Source organism: Epinephelus lanceolatus, chromosome 23 (assembly GCF_041903045.1).
Source record: "Epinephelus lanceolatus isolate andai-2023 chromosome 23, ASM4190304v1, whole genome shotgun sequence".
NCBI classification, from domain to species: domain Eukaryota; kingdom Metazoa; phylum Chordata; class Actinopteri; order Perciformes; family Serranidae; genus Epinephelus; species Epinephelus lanceolatus.
Genome location: NC_135756.1, coordinates 29,789,183 through 29,807,904, shown reverse-complemented (window position 1 = coordinate 29,807,904; position 18,722 = coordinate 29,789,183). Strand labels below are relative to the sequence as shown.

Sequence of the window (18,722 nt, the reverse complement as noted above, 5' to 3'; positions counted from 1 at the left end):
CATGTTATGTCTGTTTCTTCCTCAGACTGTGTTTAAAGATAGTGACTGGCTGCAGTATAGGTCATAAACCCCGGCCCCTCCATGATGGGACGTAGGCCTAAGAGGTTATCTACTGTTTCTTCTTCATACCCTTTCTGTACTTAGTTAGATTGGGGGTGTGATCTATACAATGGAGTTTCCACTCTTTTTACATTATTACTCAGTAATTCACACATAAACAAAAAGGTATGTGCTGTTCTTTCATTATTACTTCATACATAAACAATAAGGCACGTGGGGTGAAATTTATTATTTACCTTTTTACCCAGACTGAAATCTAGAAAGGTTTTGAGTCTAGCCCTCACCAATACACCCTTCCTACCCAAGGGGTGGCACTAACTGAGGCATATGAAATGCCGCGGCACGCAATTGGATAGCACGATAGCCAATCGGAGCAAAAAACAAGGTGACATATTCATTGCACTAAGCCCCATTGGTTTGCCGACCAGTGGGGCTAACTGATATATTATGCTTCTGCCGTATCCCAAAACAGCAAACACGTCCTTCGTGGAAGCGAAGCCTTCTAGGGCAGTCTTCTGTTCCTCTGTCAAGGAAAAAGATAGGTGTAGTTGGCTTAGCGTTTCTTCCAAAGCTTAATTGAATGGACGCAGTCCTTCAGCAGCTGCCATCTTGGCTGTTTATTTTTAGACTCGTACGGAGCAGTGCTGTCGTCATCATGTTACGCCTGCCCAGAGCCCACCTCTGTCAGATAGACTGATCTGATTGGTCCGATGGCGATTCAATGGACTCTGCTCGTCAAGGCCAGATCCCCGTGCAGAGCAAATTTGAATTTGCTAGGGGCGGGGCATCTGGATTTCCAGTTTAGTAAATTGCTGCTACATTAGGGAAACCCATCAGTTAGCATATAGGCAACACTGGGAGATAGCTTACCAATAAAGTCTACTTAAAAGTGATTTAGTTGACACACATAAAACATGGCTTAACCATAGTCCACAGTGACGTATTGTTAGAAGGCCATTATCTTTGCAATGGATTGATGTGGACTGTTTTGAGATACAACCCCCCATAGCAGGTACAATAAATGCTGTGGTCAGACCACCAACAAACAAACACTTATAACTCACCTCTGAAACCTCATCATAATCCACAGATTGATGATATTCTGACAAAAACAGTCCAGACACAGTCCAAACACATTATTATATCCATCAATATCCATGGACAACATTTCAAATGTTTTAATTAATAATAATAATCAATATAATTAATATAAATAATTAATAATTTTTGCAGGTATTGTCGATAATGTTTCCAGATTGCATGTAAATACAGCTGATAGCTGGGTATCAAAATGTTGGCTGACCTTTGACTTTTTCATTGACACCTCAATGGAGCTAATAGAAGTTTCATGTCCTCTCTACAACCTACAATAGTCAACGAGAGCCTGTGTTGAAAGGGAGAACCTATCTATCTTCTCAGTCTGTAGAGCCAGCCAGTAGCAAGCGGTTTGTCCAATGACTGGAGCCTCTTAGCCAATGACACTCCTGACCATGAGTGGTGCTCTTTGGTCCTTCATTGTGAACATAGACTGTTATAAATGTTCATAAATGATAACCAGATGGTTCCTCTATTTTTTATAAGGAAAAAATCAAGTATTTTTCTTTATATTTATTGAGGTTCACTATAAGGGTTTTTATAAATAGAGATTTCTGTCTTGTTGATTTGTTTTCCCACTGTCAACACATTCAGTACAGTGTTTCACCGTCTTTTTTCACCTCTCTCCTTTTTTTGAAAGTCGCCAAGAAAACCATTAAAGTGTGAAATGTTTATTTTTTACAATATTGTCATCTACTTTGAATGTGGACTAGATTAGGCTTCATGCTGTGGTCCCATTGTGTTTTTCACTAAGTCCAAGTTCTAGTCACCTGCAGGTATTTGTTCTTAAGAAAATACTCATCCAGAAATTAAAAGGAAAAAAAACTTTACTCCATGAGCCAGACTCCCAAAATTTGGAGGAATTGAGTCTCAAGTATGTGCACAGATAGACCCCAGACTCTCAGTTAAATGCATGTGCTATACCTGACAACTGCATTTGAGTTTTAATTCTTCAAGACTACAAGAGCCTCTGCCCCTCCCTCTTCGACTTCCCTCGTTATCATGGCCAAGTTAAGTAAGTAAGTACACGCAATTTGAGCACCCTTGCAGAGCAGCATTACGTCTCCCGACCTGCCTTTATGGACAGCCAGGTAGCGACAGTGTTTGCCCTAGCCTTGACACTGTTTGTCACTGTTGTTACATTACATAACTATAAAAACATCTCAATACAGCCTCACTAATTTTGGCAATAACCCACCAGTAAGCCAAACTACAAGTAAGCTAGTCTGGCGTAAAATTACATAATTTCCCTCCAACTCTCTGGCTGAGTCCAGTTCACCAACTGCCCGATGTCAGCGTAAATAGATGCCAAATTACTTTCCCACTTCTATTTGTTTTTAAAAACCAGCCTTAACTTGAAATAAGGTTTAAGTCTCCCACGCTGTGCTTCCGATAATTCATTCAAATCTGACATGTGTTTTATTAGTCAAAAACTTGAACAAATCCAGCTGTTTAAAGGAGAAATTTACTGATGTTTTCAGCAGCATAAAATAGACATTAGAGAGGGAATTATTATGGACCATACATAATAAAAAGGCTTTTTGCTTATTTTCCTAAAGATGTTTTTCATGTGAAAGAAGGTTATGTTAAAGGTTGTTTCATAAATGTGTATTATTGAATCTGTGCTCATTCAAAGGCAGTGTAATGAAGGACTGAATGACTTTAAAACTTACTAGGACTATCAAAGCTGTAGTTGCAAAAGCGGAACAGGATACATTATAGACATTGTAGGTACATGTATATGAATATAAATGCATTAAATATGCTAACACACAGCACAGCACAACACAGCTGGGAAAACTAAATTTCATGACACTTGCCTATATATAAAAGCCTTTATGGTCTTGTACCTCCTCCACTAAGCACCTTCATAATACAGAGAACTTAAAATTACAGGTTCACCTCATCTACAACCAGAGGAGACACTGTGGTCTCAAGGAGAAAAAGCTCATTAGCTTTTACAGTAAGAGTTTCATGGCTCATACTTCCAGTGCACATAAGATGTAGTACCACATTCCTCTGAACACAATCTGGCTAATAAGCAACCAGGTGTGTAATCATGCAAAGCTTGCACATGTCTTCACTGTCTGTCGTCATCTGTCTAACTATTTGTGTGTGTCTGGATTATGTAGTCTTTTCTCTAATACCTGTCTTTACTTTGCACTGCATGGATTCATTGCTGATTGTGCAATATCTGCGAATGCTTCTGTCTTGTTTGTCTAAAACCGCCTTGTTTGTTAATGTCTTGTGCATAACTGTTTCTCATCTGTTAGTTTTTTTGCTGTCTTGTTGTACATAAGTGTTCGGTGGCGGCCCTAGCACATTTGGTGCACCAGGCAGAGTGTGGATGAATGAAAAGCAAGAACCATAAATACTTAATTTCAGGTGATAATGTTTTAAGTGTCATTGTATATGTAATAATATTACCAGGAATCCTGTTGGTATCAGGTTATATTACTACATTACCTCTAACAAGTAATTTATTACTGTAACACGTCCTGTAACACATTACCTCCAACACTATTGCCAGCTTTGTGATACCCAGCTTGCCAATGGACGCCATTGAGTACAGTAACCTGTCAGTTGTGCAAGTTGGCCAGGATTTCACAGCCTGTTAGATGCCACCATCCACTTCAGTCAAGGCCTTCACATACAGCAGGCCTATTCAGTTGGTGGCCAAGAGGCAACTTCTGAGTGGCCCAGGCAGGGAGTGGTACAGAGACCAGGTATTAAATGGCCCGGGGCAATAATAAGCTCCGACATTATCAGCTCTTTTATCGTTACTTTTTAAAGTTTTGGTTTCATGTATTATCTGGCTGCTGCCTCCCTCCTGCTCTCTGCATGTCAGGGCAGACCTCCTCCTCACAGCACACACACACACACACACGCACACACACACACACACAGACACATGCACACGCACGCACACACACACACACACACACACACACACACGAACACAACAGTCAGACAGCAGAGTGGCCATAGTGCAGATGAAGGGAATATAAATTCAAGATTACCCCAGTGGACGACAACTACGCTTGTTACTGTGAGTAAGTGCAAAAAATCCTCTGCCAGTAAAAAGCCAATATTTTATCAATACATGTGATCAGCATGTAGAAAGCCATATTTCAATCTGCTCTGTCCACAGCCTCTCATTTACCACTATTATGATTTACAATCGCAGTTCACATAAGCACATCATGCTAGCGGAGCTAATTAAAATGAAAACTGTCTGTATATAGTCTAACACTTTATCTGAAGATGTACAGCTGACCTGCAGACAGTGAGTGTCCTCAGTAGAGGGGGGACAGAGAGCAGGATGAATGACTGATACTGATGCTTGTGTGCTTCATGCTTAGATAACGTGCTTTCTTCACTATATCAGGAGGAATATTTATTGTATTGACATGTTAGATTTGTGTCCAGTGAGATATTATTGTGCTTATATAGTGACTTTGTTGTTGTAAACATGACTGTTGCTGCCATGGACTGTATAAAACTATGTCCTGTGTATCTGACCTATAAGGAAAACGTAAGGAGGTGAGGTGTGCATGTGTGTGTGTGTGTGTGGGGAGGAGAGAATAGAGATAACTTTATCATCCCTGAGAGGAAATTCAGCCTCCAGCAGTTCATAAAAGACAAAAAACAATCACATTTACCCTCATCAGCAACAACACAGTGGTATTAAAATAGGCATAAAATAAAATATGCTAAAATAAGAGCACAAATAGAAATTAAATTGAAATAAAATTGTCCAGTCCAGTTGTGACAATGTGATGTGTGTAAGTGTGTGTGTGACTGGATTCAGGTGTTAAACAGTCCTATTGCCGTTGGAACGAAGGATCTTCTGAAACGCAGTGACATGAGCTGACTGCTGCAGCTGCTCCTCTGTTGCTCCAGGAGGCTGTGGAGAGGGTGTCTGCTATTGTCCATTTGTCCATTATAGCTTTCAGTTTGTTCAATGTGGCCCTCTCCACCACAGTTCTTAGTGGGTCCAGTCTTCTGCCGAGCACTGAGCCAGCTTTTTTAACCAGCTTGTACAATCACTTGGTGTTTTTGTCCATCAAGCTGCTTCCCCAACACACTGCAGCGTAGAAAAGTTTGCCCATCTCCACACACACATATCAAAGGACCACACTGTCTGCAGGAAGAACAGGCGGCTCTGCCCCCTCCTGTAGAGGGCATCAGTATTAGAGGACCAGTCCAGTTTATCATCCAAGAGGACCCCCAGAAATTTGTAGGTGTGGACCACCTCAGTGTCCTCCCCCTGTATGTGGAGGGAGAGATGCCTCTTATTATGCTTCTGTGCATTGATAGCTCTTTTTTATTTTGTTTCTGCATTATGATAAATTTTAATAATAATACATTTTATTTGTAACGCACTTTACATAAAAAACAAATCTCAAAGTGCTACAGAAGGCAGTGCAAATATGCTATGCTAAGAGTTAAAAACAGACAACATGATAAAATATATTAAAAGGCTTTAGTAAAAAGGTAAGTCTTCCAGTTGCATTTAAAAGCATCCACAGTCTGCAGTGCTCTCAGGTGGTCAGGGAGAGCATTCCACAGTCTGGGAGCGGCCAAGCAGAAGGCCTGGTCTCCCATGGTGCAGAGTCTGGTCCTGGGGTGGGTTGAGGAGGTTGGCAGTGCGGCGGGTGCGTGAGGAAGTCTGAGGAGTGAGGAGCTCTTTAAGATAGAGTGGAGCATGTCCATGAATGCACTGATGTGTGAGGAGGGAGACCTTGTATTGAATTCTGAGTTCAACGGGCAGCTAGTGGAGTGATTTGAGGATGGGTGTGATATGGTCATGCTTGCGCGCCCTCATCAGGATCCTAGCAGCGCTGTTCTGGATGTATTGAAGCCTGTGGATGCTTTTACTAGGGATCCCAATGAGGAGTGCATTACGTGGTCCAGCCTGGAGGAGACAAAGGCATGGACGTGGCAGGAGTGCAGAGGGGGTGGGATCTGTCCGCAGGTAGAGTTGTGTGTTGTCAGCATAACAATGGAATGATATACCTTGCCTGCTGATAACACTGCCAAGGGGGAGCATATAGGGAGTGAAGAGGGTAGGACCCAGCACTGAGCCTTGGGGGACACCACAGGTGACATAGTGAACTTGTGATTTTGCCTCTCCCTATGCAACATACTCAGTTCACCCAGTGAGGTAGGATGTGAACGGTATCAGTGAGGCCGATGGCGGAATGCAGACGGTGAAGGAGGCTGTTGTGATCCACAGTGTCAAATGCAGCTGTAAGATCCAGAAGTATGAGGAGGGATGGGGAGCCGGTGTCCGCTGTCATCAGAAGGTCATTTGTGAACCTGACCAGAGCCGTTTCAGTGCTGTGGCCAGGATGGAAACCAGACTGAAATTTTTCATACAGATCATTTTGCTTAAGATGGTCCTGAAGTTGTGCAGCAACTGCTTTTTCCAATACCTTGGATATAAATGGAAGGTTGGAGATGGGTCTGTGTTTGGAGAAAACATCAGGGTCAAGGGTGGGTTTTTTAAGGTCTAATGACAGCAGTTTTCAGGGCAGATGGAACGTGACCAGCCGGAAGAGAGTGATTTATTTTACCTTGGTGACATGGGGGGTGATAGCGGAGAGGCTGGCTTTCACCAGGGCTGTGGGGAGGGGGTCTAGGGCACAGGTGGATGGTTTCATTGGCTTAATGATGTTCTCAACTTCCTGCTGTGTGGTGTCTGAGAAACAGCAGAGAGATTGGGCAGTCCCAGGCTGTGTGTGGGCCGTCTGGGCAGGCGGTTCAGTAGAGCTGGAGAGAAGAGATGGAATCAACTTTTTTCCTGAAAAAAGTGACGAAGCTGTTGCACTGCTCCTCTGAGGCTTCAAAAAGGGGGAGTGCTTGTGGTTTGAGGAGATGGTTTATGGTGAAGAACAATTTCTTGGAGTTACCAGGGCTACTGTTGATGATGTTTGAGTAGAACTGTGACCTTGCATCCCTGAGAGATTTAGCATAGGCCTTTTGGTGTTCTATATAGGCTTGTTTATGCACCGTCAGTCCTGATGCTATGAAGCGCCTCTCCAGAACATGCCCCTTCTTCATCTCCTGCAGCTCACTGGTGTACCATGGGGCTGAGCGCAAGAAGGATACTGTTCTGGTCTTTAGAGGTGCATGGAGATCCAGCAGGGTGTTTAGTGACTGGTTGTAGTAATCAACTGCCTCCGTGACTGAGGAGAGGTCCGCAGGGTTGGAGGAGAGATGTTGAAGGTCAGAGGCCAGGGCATCTGTGCTGATGCTTTTCATGTTCCTGAAATGGATCTCCTGCTTGGGCATGGTGTATGAGGAGGGGAAAGACAGCTCTAGTGAGATGGTCTTGTGGTCTGATACACCCAGATCATACACCTGCAAGTTGCTGATGGTAGCAGAGTTTGTGATGATAAGGTCTAGAGTGTGTCTCTTGGAGTGTGTGGGGACATCGATGTGCTGTTGGAGGTTGAGACGGTCCAATAGTTGAAGGAAATCAGCTGCAGACCGGAGGGAGGGGGTGTCTACATGAATATTAAAATCCCCTAAAATTAAAATACTGGCAGAGGTGTGCAGAGTATGGTGAGGAGGTTGTGCATCTCAGGGATGAAGGCTGGGTTGGGTTCAGGGGGCCGGTAGATGAGGAGTATGGTAATGGAGAAGGGGGGCTTGCATTTGAATGCAAGGCATTCAGCCGAGGACAGTGTAGGCAGAGGGAGGGAGGACAGCTCTAATTCCTGCCGGTGTGTGACAGCCAGGCCGCCACCTCGACCAGAGCTGCAAGTTTTCTCTAAGAAGTTATATCCGGGAGGGCAGGCTTCATTTAGAGAGAAGTACACCTCTGGCTGGTGCCAGGTCTCTGTAAGGCACATCAAGTGTAGCCCCTTATCCATGATGTGATCTTGAATGAAATATGTTTTATTGTTTATGGACTGTACATTTAGAAGTTCCAGTTTAACCATACGTGGGGAGGTGAATCTCTGTACAGGTCGTAATAGGGAGAAATCCACTCCTCGCACTCTGTAATCTGGTCTGTGTCTTCTGGCCTGCTGGGTATGTGGAGATCTTGCGGTGTTTCCTATGCTGAGGTGCGGAGATCTCGCGGTGTTCCGTGTGCGTATTTTTTTCTTTTTCAATCAACTTTATTGAAGGTAACAACCTTACAAACGCAACATATGCATCAGACTTGTTTCAATCAATCAATCAATCAATCAATCAATTTTATTTATAAAGCCCAATATCACAAATCACAATTTGCCTCACAGGGCTTTACAGCATACAACATCCCTCTGTCCTTATGACCCTCGCAGCGGATAAGGAAAAACTCCCCAAAAAAAACCCTTTAACAGGGAAAAAAACGGTAGAAACCTCAGGAAGAGCAACTGAGGAGGGATCCCTCTTCCAGGACGGACAGACGTGCAATAGATGTCGTACAGAACAGATCAGCATAATAAATTAACAGTAATCCGCATGACACAATGAGACAGAGAGAGAGACAGAGAGAGAGATGCAGGTAATGACAGTAGGTTACAACAACATTATTGAAAGTAATAATATTATAGTTATAGTTCTGGCTACTGTGGTACAATATGTTGAAAATATGTATTAATATCTGGCAGTATACATGTGTGACAATAGTCATATGTGTATAATAACAGTAGAAGTATGACTAATGACTAATGATGGCAGTAGCAGCAGGAGGCATCTGGCAGGACCACGGCAGCAGCACAACCACACACGTCACACTGTCCAGGCACCGCTGTGATATGAGTTAATCTGAGAGACAGTGGAGCACAAAGGCTCCGGAGAAGAAGCCGAGTTAGTGACATCCAGAATGGCCGAGTTAGCAAGATGCAGTAATAGAATACGAGCGAGAGAGAGAGAGAGAAGGAGAGAAGGTGCCCGGTGTATTATAGGGGGGTCCTCCGGCAGACTTTCAAACAGTCAATTACAGAAGGAAATAAACATTCACCAATGAGAAAGCAGAGAATAGAAAAGGAGAAAATTATATAAATAATATATAATAAAAAAGTAAAATAAGTACCCAAAAGTAAAAATGAATAAAGAACTAAAAATAATTAGTAAACACAAGAGTATTTTCAAATAAAGACATTAAACATAGTACAGACATTGATCGTTTTAAGAGCTTTTTTGTTTTGCGAATGAGATAGAATTGCTATGTATTGTTCTATTTCTGATTTAAATACCAAAAAAAGAGGTTTTTGTTTTGAGAATTTACACTTATGAATGTGGAATTTGGCAACAAATAAGATTAGATTTGTGAGAAAGAAAGCATCGATGTGCTTCTTATTATAGTCAACATAGCCAAAAATGACATTTTGATGGTATAGAGTAAAATTTGGGAAAATATTATTGATGACAAATGAATTAATGTCTTTCCATAGTTTATGTGTAAATTCACAAAGCTTAGAATTGAAGAGTTGGATCTAGCAATCAAGCGGATGTCAAAAGGGAAGTCACCAGGACTTGATGGTCTAACTATGGAATTGTACATCTTTTTTTGGGAAGAAATCAGGGAAATGCTTTATAATGCTTTTTTGGAATGTATTTCATCTATTTCATTCATCTTCTACTGTGAAACAGTGTGTTATCACCTTAATCCCAAAACCCAATAAGGATAAAATGTCACTTGATAATTGGAGGCCAATAACTTGATTATGTAACGACTACAAACTGTTAGCACATATATACTCTAATAGATTAGATGTGGGTTTAACAAATTTAGTTGATTAATGTCAATCAGCTTTTGTAACAGGTAGAAACATACGTAACCATACTAGGCTGATTCTTGATTTGTTAGATTATAGAGATTATATTAAATCAGGCAGTTATGCGTTGTTTTTAGATTTCTTCAAGGTGTTTGATACCATTGAACATCTCTTTCTGTAGAAAACGCTACACTTCTTGGGTTTTGGGGTTAAATTGTAATATTGTTGAAATGCTATACACTGACATCAGTAGCTCTGTTTCTCTGAACCCTGGAGTGACTCCTAGATTTACAATGTTACGTGGTATTCGTCAGAGATGCCCTATTTCCCCAAAATTTTTATACTGGCAACACAATTGTTAACATTGCTTATTAATAATTCTAATGATATACAAGGAATTACAATTTTCAATAAAGAATTTAAGATAAGTCAATTTGCAGATGATACATCTATTTTTAAAAAAAATAAATCAATGGTGGATAAAACTCTCAATACTATCTCTGTCTTCTCCAAAGCATCCAGATTATCTCTCAATATTAAAAAATGTGAACTAGGCCTACTCCCTATCCATACAAGCTCTGACTCCTCTATTGCTTCAATTAGAGTTGAAACTGAAGTTAAATACTTACAATAGGATTGACAATATCTAAAAATTTAATTAGAAGAGAAGACACTAATATTTCTAACAGTATATTAGATATGAAGAAATCACTCAGTTACTGGTTAACCAGAGACCTCACTATTTTTGGCAGAATCACTTTATCTAAAGCAGAATGCATTTCTAAACTGATTTATCCTTGCCACTCCCTTTATATTTCCTCAAAAAAATATTACTAAAGCCAACACAGTTATTTTCCAGTTCTTGTGGAGGAATAAAAACCATTACATTAAAAGGTCTCAGCTTGTTAAGGAATATGACAAAGGTGGTATTAAAGCTCCAGAATTTGAATCTATGGTCGGCACCTTTAGAGTTAACTGGTTAAAATCTTGTCTGTCACAGCCAAACTCCATGTGGTTCCACATTCCAAGGTCCTTGTTTAAGAAAATAGGATGGAGGAACAGGATCCCTATAAAGCTTTCATAAACAGATTCTTTGTTTTTGAAAAATGATATTTACCCACAATTTTTCTCCTCATAATTCAACTTTATGGAACAACAGAGTAATTACAATTAATAGAAAATCAGTTTTTAAAAGTAACTGGTTTGAAAAAGGCATTATATTTGTAACTGATTTAATGGATAGTAATGGTATCTTCTATCTTTATAGAAAAATATAATTTAAATTGTTGTCAAAGAGAATATAACAAAATATGTAGTGTGATTCCTCTACCTTTGATTCACTTGATTCAGAATTTTTTAGTATACAAAAATGCTTTAACAGTATTACCAAATCTATTGATCAGAGAATGTAATCTTACTGATAAAAAATGTAGTAATAAGTTTATTAGTATTGTCTTGAAATCCAGAATGTTTCACGAGTATTGCAGAGGGATCATTTGGCAGGGTTCTAATTTGATTAATTCGGCTACACTGAACAAAGCATATTCTAAATTTAATAAATGGCAGAGTTCCTTAAGAAAAGATTTAGATTTATTAATCCCGAGGGAAAATTCAATTTTTCACTCCATTGTCATTAACACACAGGTCCGAAAGACAAACATGCACAAACAGGACCTATACATGCACAAAGTGGAGAGATGTCAGAGTGAGGGGGGTTTGGTGTCTTGCTCAAGGGCACCTCTGCAGTGCCCAGGAGGTGAACTGGCACCTCTCCAGCTACCAGTCCACACTCCATATTTGGTCCAGACAGGGAATCGAACAGGCGACCCTATTATTTATTATTTTTTACATGGATGATTTGGCTTTTTCTGTTTCAGATATTATTAATATAATTCTATTACTGGGTAAATACCATATTCATTGTGCAAAATGGAGAAACTGTAAGCCCTCCTTCCCTGGATTTATTAATGATTTTAAAATGTTTTTTTAATGTCTCAAAAAAATTGAAACAAACAAAATTGCAAGAAAAGTATGTATAGACATCACTCGCTATTTGTTATTTTAATTTATGACTTCCTTTCCTTTCTTGTGTCTCTGCTCTGTTTGTAAAAAGTTTTATTTTTATATTGTATTTAACTTTAATCTGTATTCAAAATCCTCTTTGAGAGTCTGTAGTTTTTCCAATGTTCAATAAAGTTTATAAAGAAAAAAAAGGGAAGACAATACCCCCCCCCCCCAAAAAAAAAAAAAAAAAAAGGTTGCTCTCCACCGACTAGTTCTCACCTGATCTAACAGCTGATTGGTTTAGATGTCGATTTTATTTGTCTGATTTGAAGGTTTATTCTGTAACAGAAAACATGTGTGACTGATGGTGAAGTTTAGTTGTCAGAGACTGAATGCATTCATCATAAACTATACGTAGTCTACTGTATATTAACACTGGACTGTTTTAAAGTATACATAATATATATATATCGTGTGCGTGTGTATATATATATATGTATGTATGTATATGTATATATATATATATATGTATAGATAGATATATATTGCAGATTAAATAGTCAACTGAAGCCATTAAGAAGAGCAATCTATTCAGACAGAGATTTTGTGAATTTGATTGTCCGATTGCTTTATTGAAAGTACAGTAGTACCATTGCCAATAGTGGGATAGTTAAGTGGGCTAAAACTGTACATTAGTAGATGAGGTAGCACGTTGAAAGGCACATAGTTGAAGTGTTTATATGTTGTATTGACTTAAAAGTGGGGCGCACTGGTAGTTCACATGGGAAAGGTGTGGCTAGCCGTTGTTGCCCCCCCCCCCCCCCCCCCCAAAAAACAAAAGAGGCGTTCTGTTCTACATATCTACCAAGTTTAGTAAAAATCGATGTGGCGGTTAGGCCTAGATATGAAATTAGCTCTCTAGCGCCCCCATTTTGTTTGATCGGGTCAATAATTGAGGGGTCCCCTCAGATTATGTGTGGTCATATGCCTACACAGTTGCGTGGTGATCGCTGAAACCCTTGAGATGTCATACACCTTAATGTGATGAGCCACGCCCTCCGCAATATTCATTGCCTTATAGAAGCTCAGTTTTAGGAAATTTTCCAACTTTTGCCAAGAGGGAACTTTAGATATTGGTCCCTAGATTATGTTCATCGATTTTAATATTCAAAATGGCGGAAAATCTATATAACCGGAAGTTATGGGTTCTTGAGGCAAATTTGTTCCTCATGAGGAGAGGCATCTCTGTGCAAAGTTTCATGTCTCTACGACATATGGGGCATGAGATATGCCCATTCAAAGTTTGCAATTTCAGTCGTTCGCTATAGCGCCCCCCTTTGGCCAATTGATGTAATATTAGGCCTGTTTCCACTGAAGAAGTTCCTGGTACTATTTGGGGGGCAGGAACTACTACAGGAACGTCCTCTCGCTCGGCCCTCTCCACCGCCGTGTCTCCACTGAGAGAGTGGAGTAGGAGGAAGGTTCCTGTAAAGTTACCGGGCTCTGGATGTGACGTAATCATTGCGCGACCATTTTGACCGGGGCGACGTAGGGACGCCGTTAGCTGTTAGCCGATAGCGGTGTCTGTAATAACTCACTAAATGGCCCGTGAAAAAAATATTTTTTCCGGCGGATGTCTTAGTTACAACATGATTGAGCTAACTGGAGTAGTTTCATGTCGTATCCGACAATGGGAGGCTTTAAACAGATGACGCCCTGATGTTAGCTTTGCTGCTGCTTTTAGCTGTCCCTGTCAGCTGCAGCCACTGATGCTTTCTAGACATCGTGATTTCCCAAAACTGAATAAATACCACACATATCAACACAAAACTGCTTTGCTAGCTCAATCATGTTGTAACTAACAGAGATGGGACCAAGTCACACATGTGCAAGTCTCAAGTAAGTCTCAAGTCTTAACCTTCAAGTCTCAAGTAAGTCCCAAGTCATTTTTTTCTTGGGCAAGTCAAGTCATAGGTTATGTCAAGTCAAGTCAAGTCAAGTCCTGTAATAGATCAAGTCAAGTCCAAGTCAAGTCACCTTATTATTGTAATTTTACCTGCAGAATCTGATCTTAATAAAGTGAAAAGACAAGATAGAAGTAACTGTCAGTAAACATCATTGGCCAATGTGTCCAACCTGTTCAAAAAATATGACAATAATTTGGATTTGCATTGTAATTACTGATATTCAGTAAAATACATCATGGAATCAAACAAAACAGAAATAACTTCATAAAGTTATTTATTGGCTGGATGGCTTTCAATCTAAACAAGATGTTTCTGCCAACAGTGTTTGAAATATTTTAGTTGCCAAGAAAAAAAAGGCAAACATAAAAATCTGAAAGAATAAACCTATAGAGCATCAGAAACATCTGTATGTGTTTCATCTGTATCATCTTGAGACACCAGAGCTCTAAACACTTCAATTTTCAACACTGAGTCCATAGAAAAAACAAATAACAGCTTATCGGTCTTAGAAAAAGATTCCCTCACAGCGAGGATACAACATTAAACTTTGCTACATTTCACGTCTCTGTCTGTCTGCAGAGTATATCAATAAGTCATTCCCTTTTTACAAGGTATTGCACTTGCAAAATATAAGATTTGAGAGGGTCTTGTCTGCAAGCCGAGCACGATGTGGCCTCATGATGATCCCACCATGGCTGAAGACCCTTTCAGCAGGGGCACTTGAGGCTGGGACTGAAAGAGCTCTCGATGTGACAGGAAAAAGTGCAGGGAGGATACCCCTATTTGCATCCCAAAAGGACAGACAAGCCTGCCCACAACAAAGACCAAGATAGTTATTTAATTGTGTCTCTGGACTGCTGGTTGTGTTCTGCTTGCGACGTTTTCTGTACTCTGAGAATAACCCAGTGCTCTCTTCCTGCTGGTTCTCAACCTCTTGGAATCCAGGACTCTGGGGTGTTGTGTCAGGTGGCACCTCATGTAGAATCAGATCTAATACAAACAAAGACAAAAAACAAGAGTTAATTTAATTTAAAGTGTGAAAACAAGCCCGTGATTGTTAGAAAGTGAACTTCCTCATTATTTCACAGTTCAGTGATATGCTTGCAAAAAAAGCTCTAAACATTTATTATATTGCTATTTATACAAATGTTAATGTTAACCATAATTTGATAATGGTGACACAAAGACATGCCTAACTGTATATCATGTTATAAAAAAATACATTCACTGACCTTTCACCATGTCAGCAATGTCATTCTTTATGTCATCAGTGACAAGCACATCATGCTGAAGCCACATCATGGAGAAAGCTGGGTCCAAGACAGCTGCTCTGATGTAGAGCGGGTCTGCAAATGGCAGCTCTTCTCCTGGTGCCGCTGATAACATTTTCACATTAAAAAAGATCCCCCGGAATCTTTTCGTGAGAGAGCACTGCAGGCTTTGGATCATGCTTCCCAGGAAGCGCACTTGCTTTTTCAGTTTTTCCAAATGGTGGTTTAGTGACAATACACAGGGGAGGACAGAGCTGACCGTCACAATCTTCTCTCCCTGAGTAAGATCTGTGGCCTCAGCAAATGGCTGTAGTACATCACAAAGCTCCTTCATCATATTCCACTCCCTAACTGAGAAGACCAGCTCGTTGTGGCCTGTGACCTGAGCAACATTGCACAGTTCCTGATGACTGAATGACAGCACAGCTTTGACTTGGCGGAGAGTTGAATTCCACCGTGTGTTCACAGCAGCAGGGATCCCTCGCTGCCCAAACTTATCTTCAAATGCATCTTTAAAGGTGCTAGATGTATGCAGGAGAGAGCTCAGTTTGGAGCATTTTGCAAAGGTGCTGTTCATGAGCCGTGCATCCTTGAGGCCATCACCAACAGTTAATTGCAGCATATGGGCAAAGCATTGCTAACGTTTAGGGCTTCCTCTGTTGATCATCCGGTCCACCTCTGTATTTATTCTAGTGAAGTCTTGTCTTGCTTACAAGAGCAGCAGGATGAAAGCTGAAGTGTTTGGGGCTACATTATCTGCTCAGATTCAACCAAATGCTTCAAAACTCATTGGACGATGCTTCACAGTGCAGTTGGACAATGACCTGAAGCATATTGCAAAAGCAACCAAAGACATTTTTAAGGCAAAGAAGTGGAATGTTCTGCAATGGCCAAGTCATATCATCTGACCTGAATCCAACTGAACATGCGTTTCTCTTGCTGAAGCCAAAACTGAGGGCAAAACACCCAAAACACAAGCAGGAAGTGCAGACGGCTACAGTAAAGGGCTGGCAGAGCATCACCAGGGAAGAAACCCAGCATCTGATGATGCCTATGTGTCCAACACTTCAGGCAGTCATTGACTGTAAAGGATTTGCAACCAAGTATTAAAACTGACTGTTTAATTAATGATTATGTTAGTTTGTCCAAATACTTATGAGCCCTTAAAGTTGGGGGACTGTGTGAAGAAATGGTTGTAATTCCTACACGGTTCATACTACATTTTTGAAAAAAGCCTTAAATGAAAGCTGAGAGTCTGCACTTTAAGCAGGTATTCATTGTTTCATTTAAAACCCATTGTGGTGGTGTACAGAGCCAAAATGATGACAACTGTATCATTGTCCAAATAATTATGGACCTGACTGTATGGTAAAAAATAAATTAGTTCTTTGAGGCTTAATTGTAGTTTTTATTTATTAATTTGGTCCATATTAAATCATATTTACTTAATTAATTCAGTTTTATCATCATATTCATTGAATTAAAGCTATATATACACCTCATTAACTCAGCTGTTAACCCAAATCAACTTCATATGCTGTTTTTAACTAAAAGTTACTTCATTTTAAAATCATATTTATTTCATGTACTGTTTTAACATATTTGTTCCATTTTAAATTATATTTACTTACTTTGCTAAGTTTTAAACCTACATTTATGTCATGATCTGTTTTTAAGCAATATCTACTTTGTTTACTAGTGTTTTAGCATGTAATAATTACTCAGTTTTAAAACCATTACTTCATTTAGTCCATCTCAAACAGTATTCACTCAACTTTACAACCTAAGTTACTTGCACACACACACACACACACACACACACACTAACCAAAGCAGTGGCCAAAATCACCCATTTAGCTCATTTAACCCTGTGTTGCTCGTTCATAAAACATACAGTCGGTCTTGTGATGAACCGGTCGGAATGTTCGCTCACGTTTTCTGGGGTTCATGTTAGCAAATAAGTTAAAAAACAAGTTCCACCAAACCGACCCACCCCCCACCCCACTCCCGTATTGTATCAAGCTAACGTTAGCTAACTACCGACTAACCAGATGATAACATTAGCTAATTGACAAGCACTTACTGGGCAGAATGGCTCTTCAAATGACGAACAAAGTTCGATGTTGTCGTCTGGCTGTCCGCGATGTTGATGCCACATGTCTTGCACTGTGCTGTGCGTCTTTTGCCGTCATGGTGGTAATTTTGAAAGCCGAAAACGATGACTCTCGGTACCCCTCCCGCTGACATGTTGATGCCTACCTGATATAAGAGGGCCTGTTTCTCCAATAAACACGTAAGGTACGTAGAGAGGGCATGACTGATTGACAGGGTAGTGATCCAGTCATGACAATGCCATTCTCAGCCTGCGCTCCTACCGGGTAATCAACATTAATTTTTCAATTAATTTATTAATTTTATATTGTAACCGAAAACATGATGTGAATAACACTCAAGTCATTCAAGTCATTGTGTCTCAAGTCAAGTCAAGTCCCAAGTCTTTAACTTCCAAGTCCGAGTCAAGTCTCAAGTTTTTTATTTTTTGTCAAGTCAAGTCACAAGTCATCAAAACAGCGACTCGAGTCGACTCGAGTCCAAGTCCCAATGACTCGAGTCCCCATCTCTGGTAACTAAGATATCCGCTGGAAAAAATATTTTTTTCACGGGCCATTTACTGAGTTTTTTTTTACATGGTGGCAGAAGCTATATGAATGAGCTAACCCTCGTCTGCTGAGTTTTAAAAATGCCGGCTATTTTGTTGCTTTCTGTTGACGTCACATCCCTCCTTGAGTATATCCAATCAGCACCAAGTAATCCCCAAGCCCCAGCCAGGAGTCTTTCGGGGCTGTTCTGAGTACCTACCCCGAGGCAGGGACTTGTTTAGCCCCTGTAAAAGTTCCGGGACTCTGTCCTTCGGGGGTGGTTCCTGCGGTGGAGACACGCACCAACGGCCCCGGCCCCGTAAAATTACCCCGAAGTTCCTGCGGTGGAAACGGATCTATTGCTTCATTCGCATCCTCCCATGACCCTCTACCACTGTGCCAAATTTCACATGGATTGACCAAGTCAGTGAGGAGAAAAATGTGGAACAGACACACACACAGACACACACACACACACACACACACACACACACACACACACAGACACACACAGAAAAACAGAGTTTTCGTCATTATATAGTAAGATAAGCCTACCTTTATCGGCTGCAGCTGAGATAATGTCTGTTTGAGGTGGATGCATATATTAACGCGCGTGCACAGTGTAACTCCGTTGCTCGGCTACAGCTGATGTCCGTTTGAGGTGGATACATATATCAACACGCGTGTGCAGTAACTCGTAGGGTGAATGCATTGACTTTGTAAAAGAATATACTAATAATAGTGTAATTTTTGGAAAAAGTAGCTTTGTCACCTTCTACCTATGCCAATCCTCAATGCCTATGTGCAGTTTCACATAGATTGACCACATCAGTGAGTAGAAAAACATGTAACACTCACACCCACAGACAGACAGAGTTTTCGTCATTATATAATAAGATATAAAAACTAAAAAAGGTTACAATGGGTTGCTTGCTGCTAAAAATGTCTGTTCCATTGACACTGTCTGGT

At 40.5% G+C, this 18,722-nt stretch overlaps 1 protein-coding gene across 1 annotated transcript; it reads right to left on the bottom strand.

The window, feature by feature from the left end:
* Window positions 1–14,327: 14,327 nt before the first annotated feature.
* LOC144461824 (zinc finger BED domain-containing protein 4-like) lies at window positions 14,328–17,361 on the bottom strand. The gene is made up of 3 exons (XM_078165502.1): window positions 17,227–17,361; window positions 15,076–15,751; window positions 14,328–14,833 (listed from the first exon to the last, which is right to left on the bottom strand). The coding sequence occupies exons 1-3, from the start codon at window positions 17,359–17,361 to the stop codon at window positions 14,448–14,450; spliced, it is 1,197 nt and encodes a 398-aa protein (XP_078021628.1). The 3' UTR covers window positions 14,328–14,447.
* Window positions 17,362–18,722: the final 1,361 nt, after the last annotated feature.

What these genes read in the sequence shown, in the direction of transcription:
- LOC144461824 (XM_078165502.1), bottom strand. Translation starts at nt 17,361, where the DNA reads ATGTCAGCGGGAGGGGTACCGAGAGTCATCGTTTTCGGCTTTCAAAAT. An exon ending in AGACGACAACATCGAACTTT is followed by an intron (nt 15,752 to 17,226) that starts GTTCGTCATTTG and finishes CCTAAACGTTAG; the next exon opens with CAATGCTTTGCCCATATGCT. An exon ending in CATTGCTGACATGGTGAAAG is followed by an intron (nt 14,834 to 15,075) that starts GTCAGTGAATGT and finishes TGTTTGTATTAG; the next exon opens with ATCTGATTCTACATGAGGTG.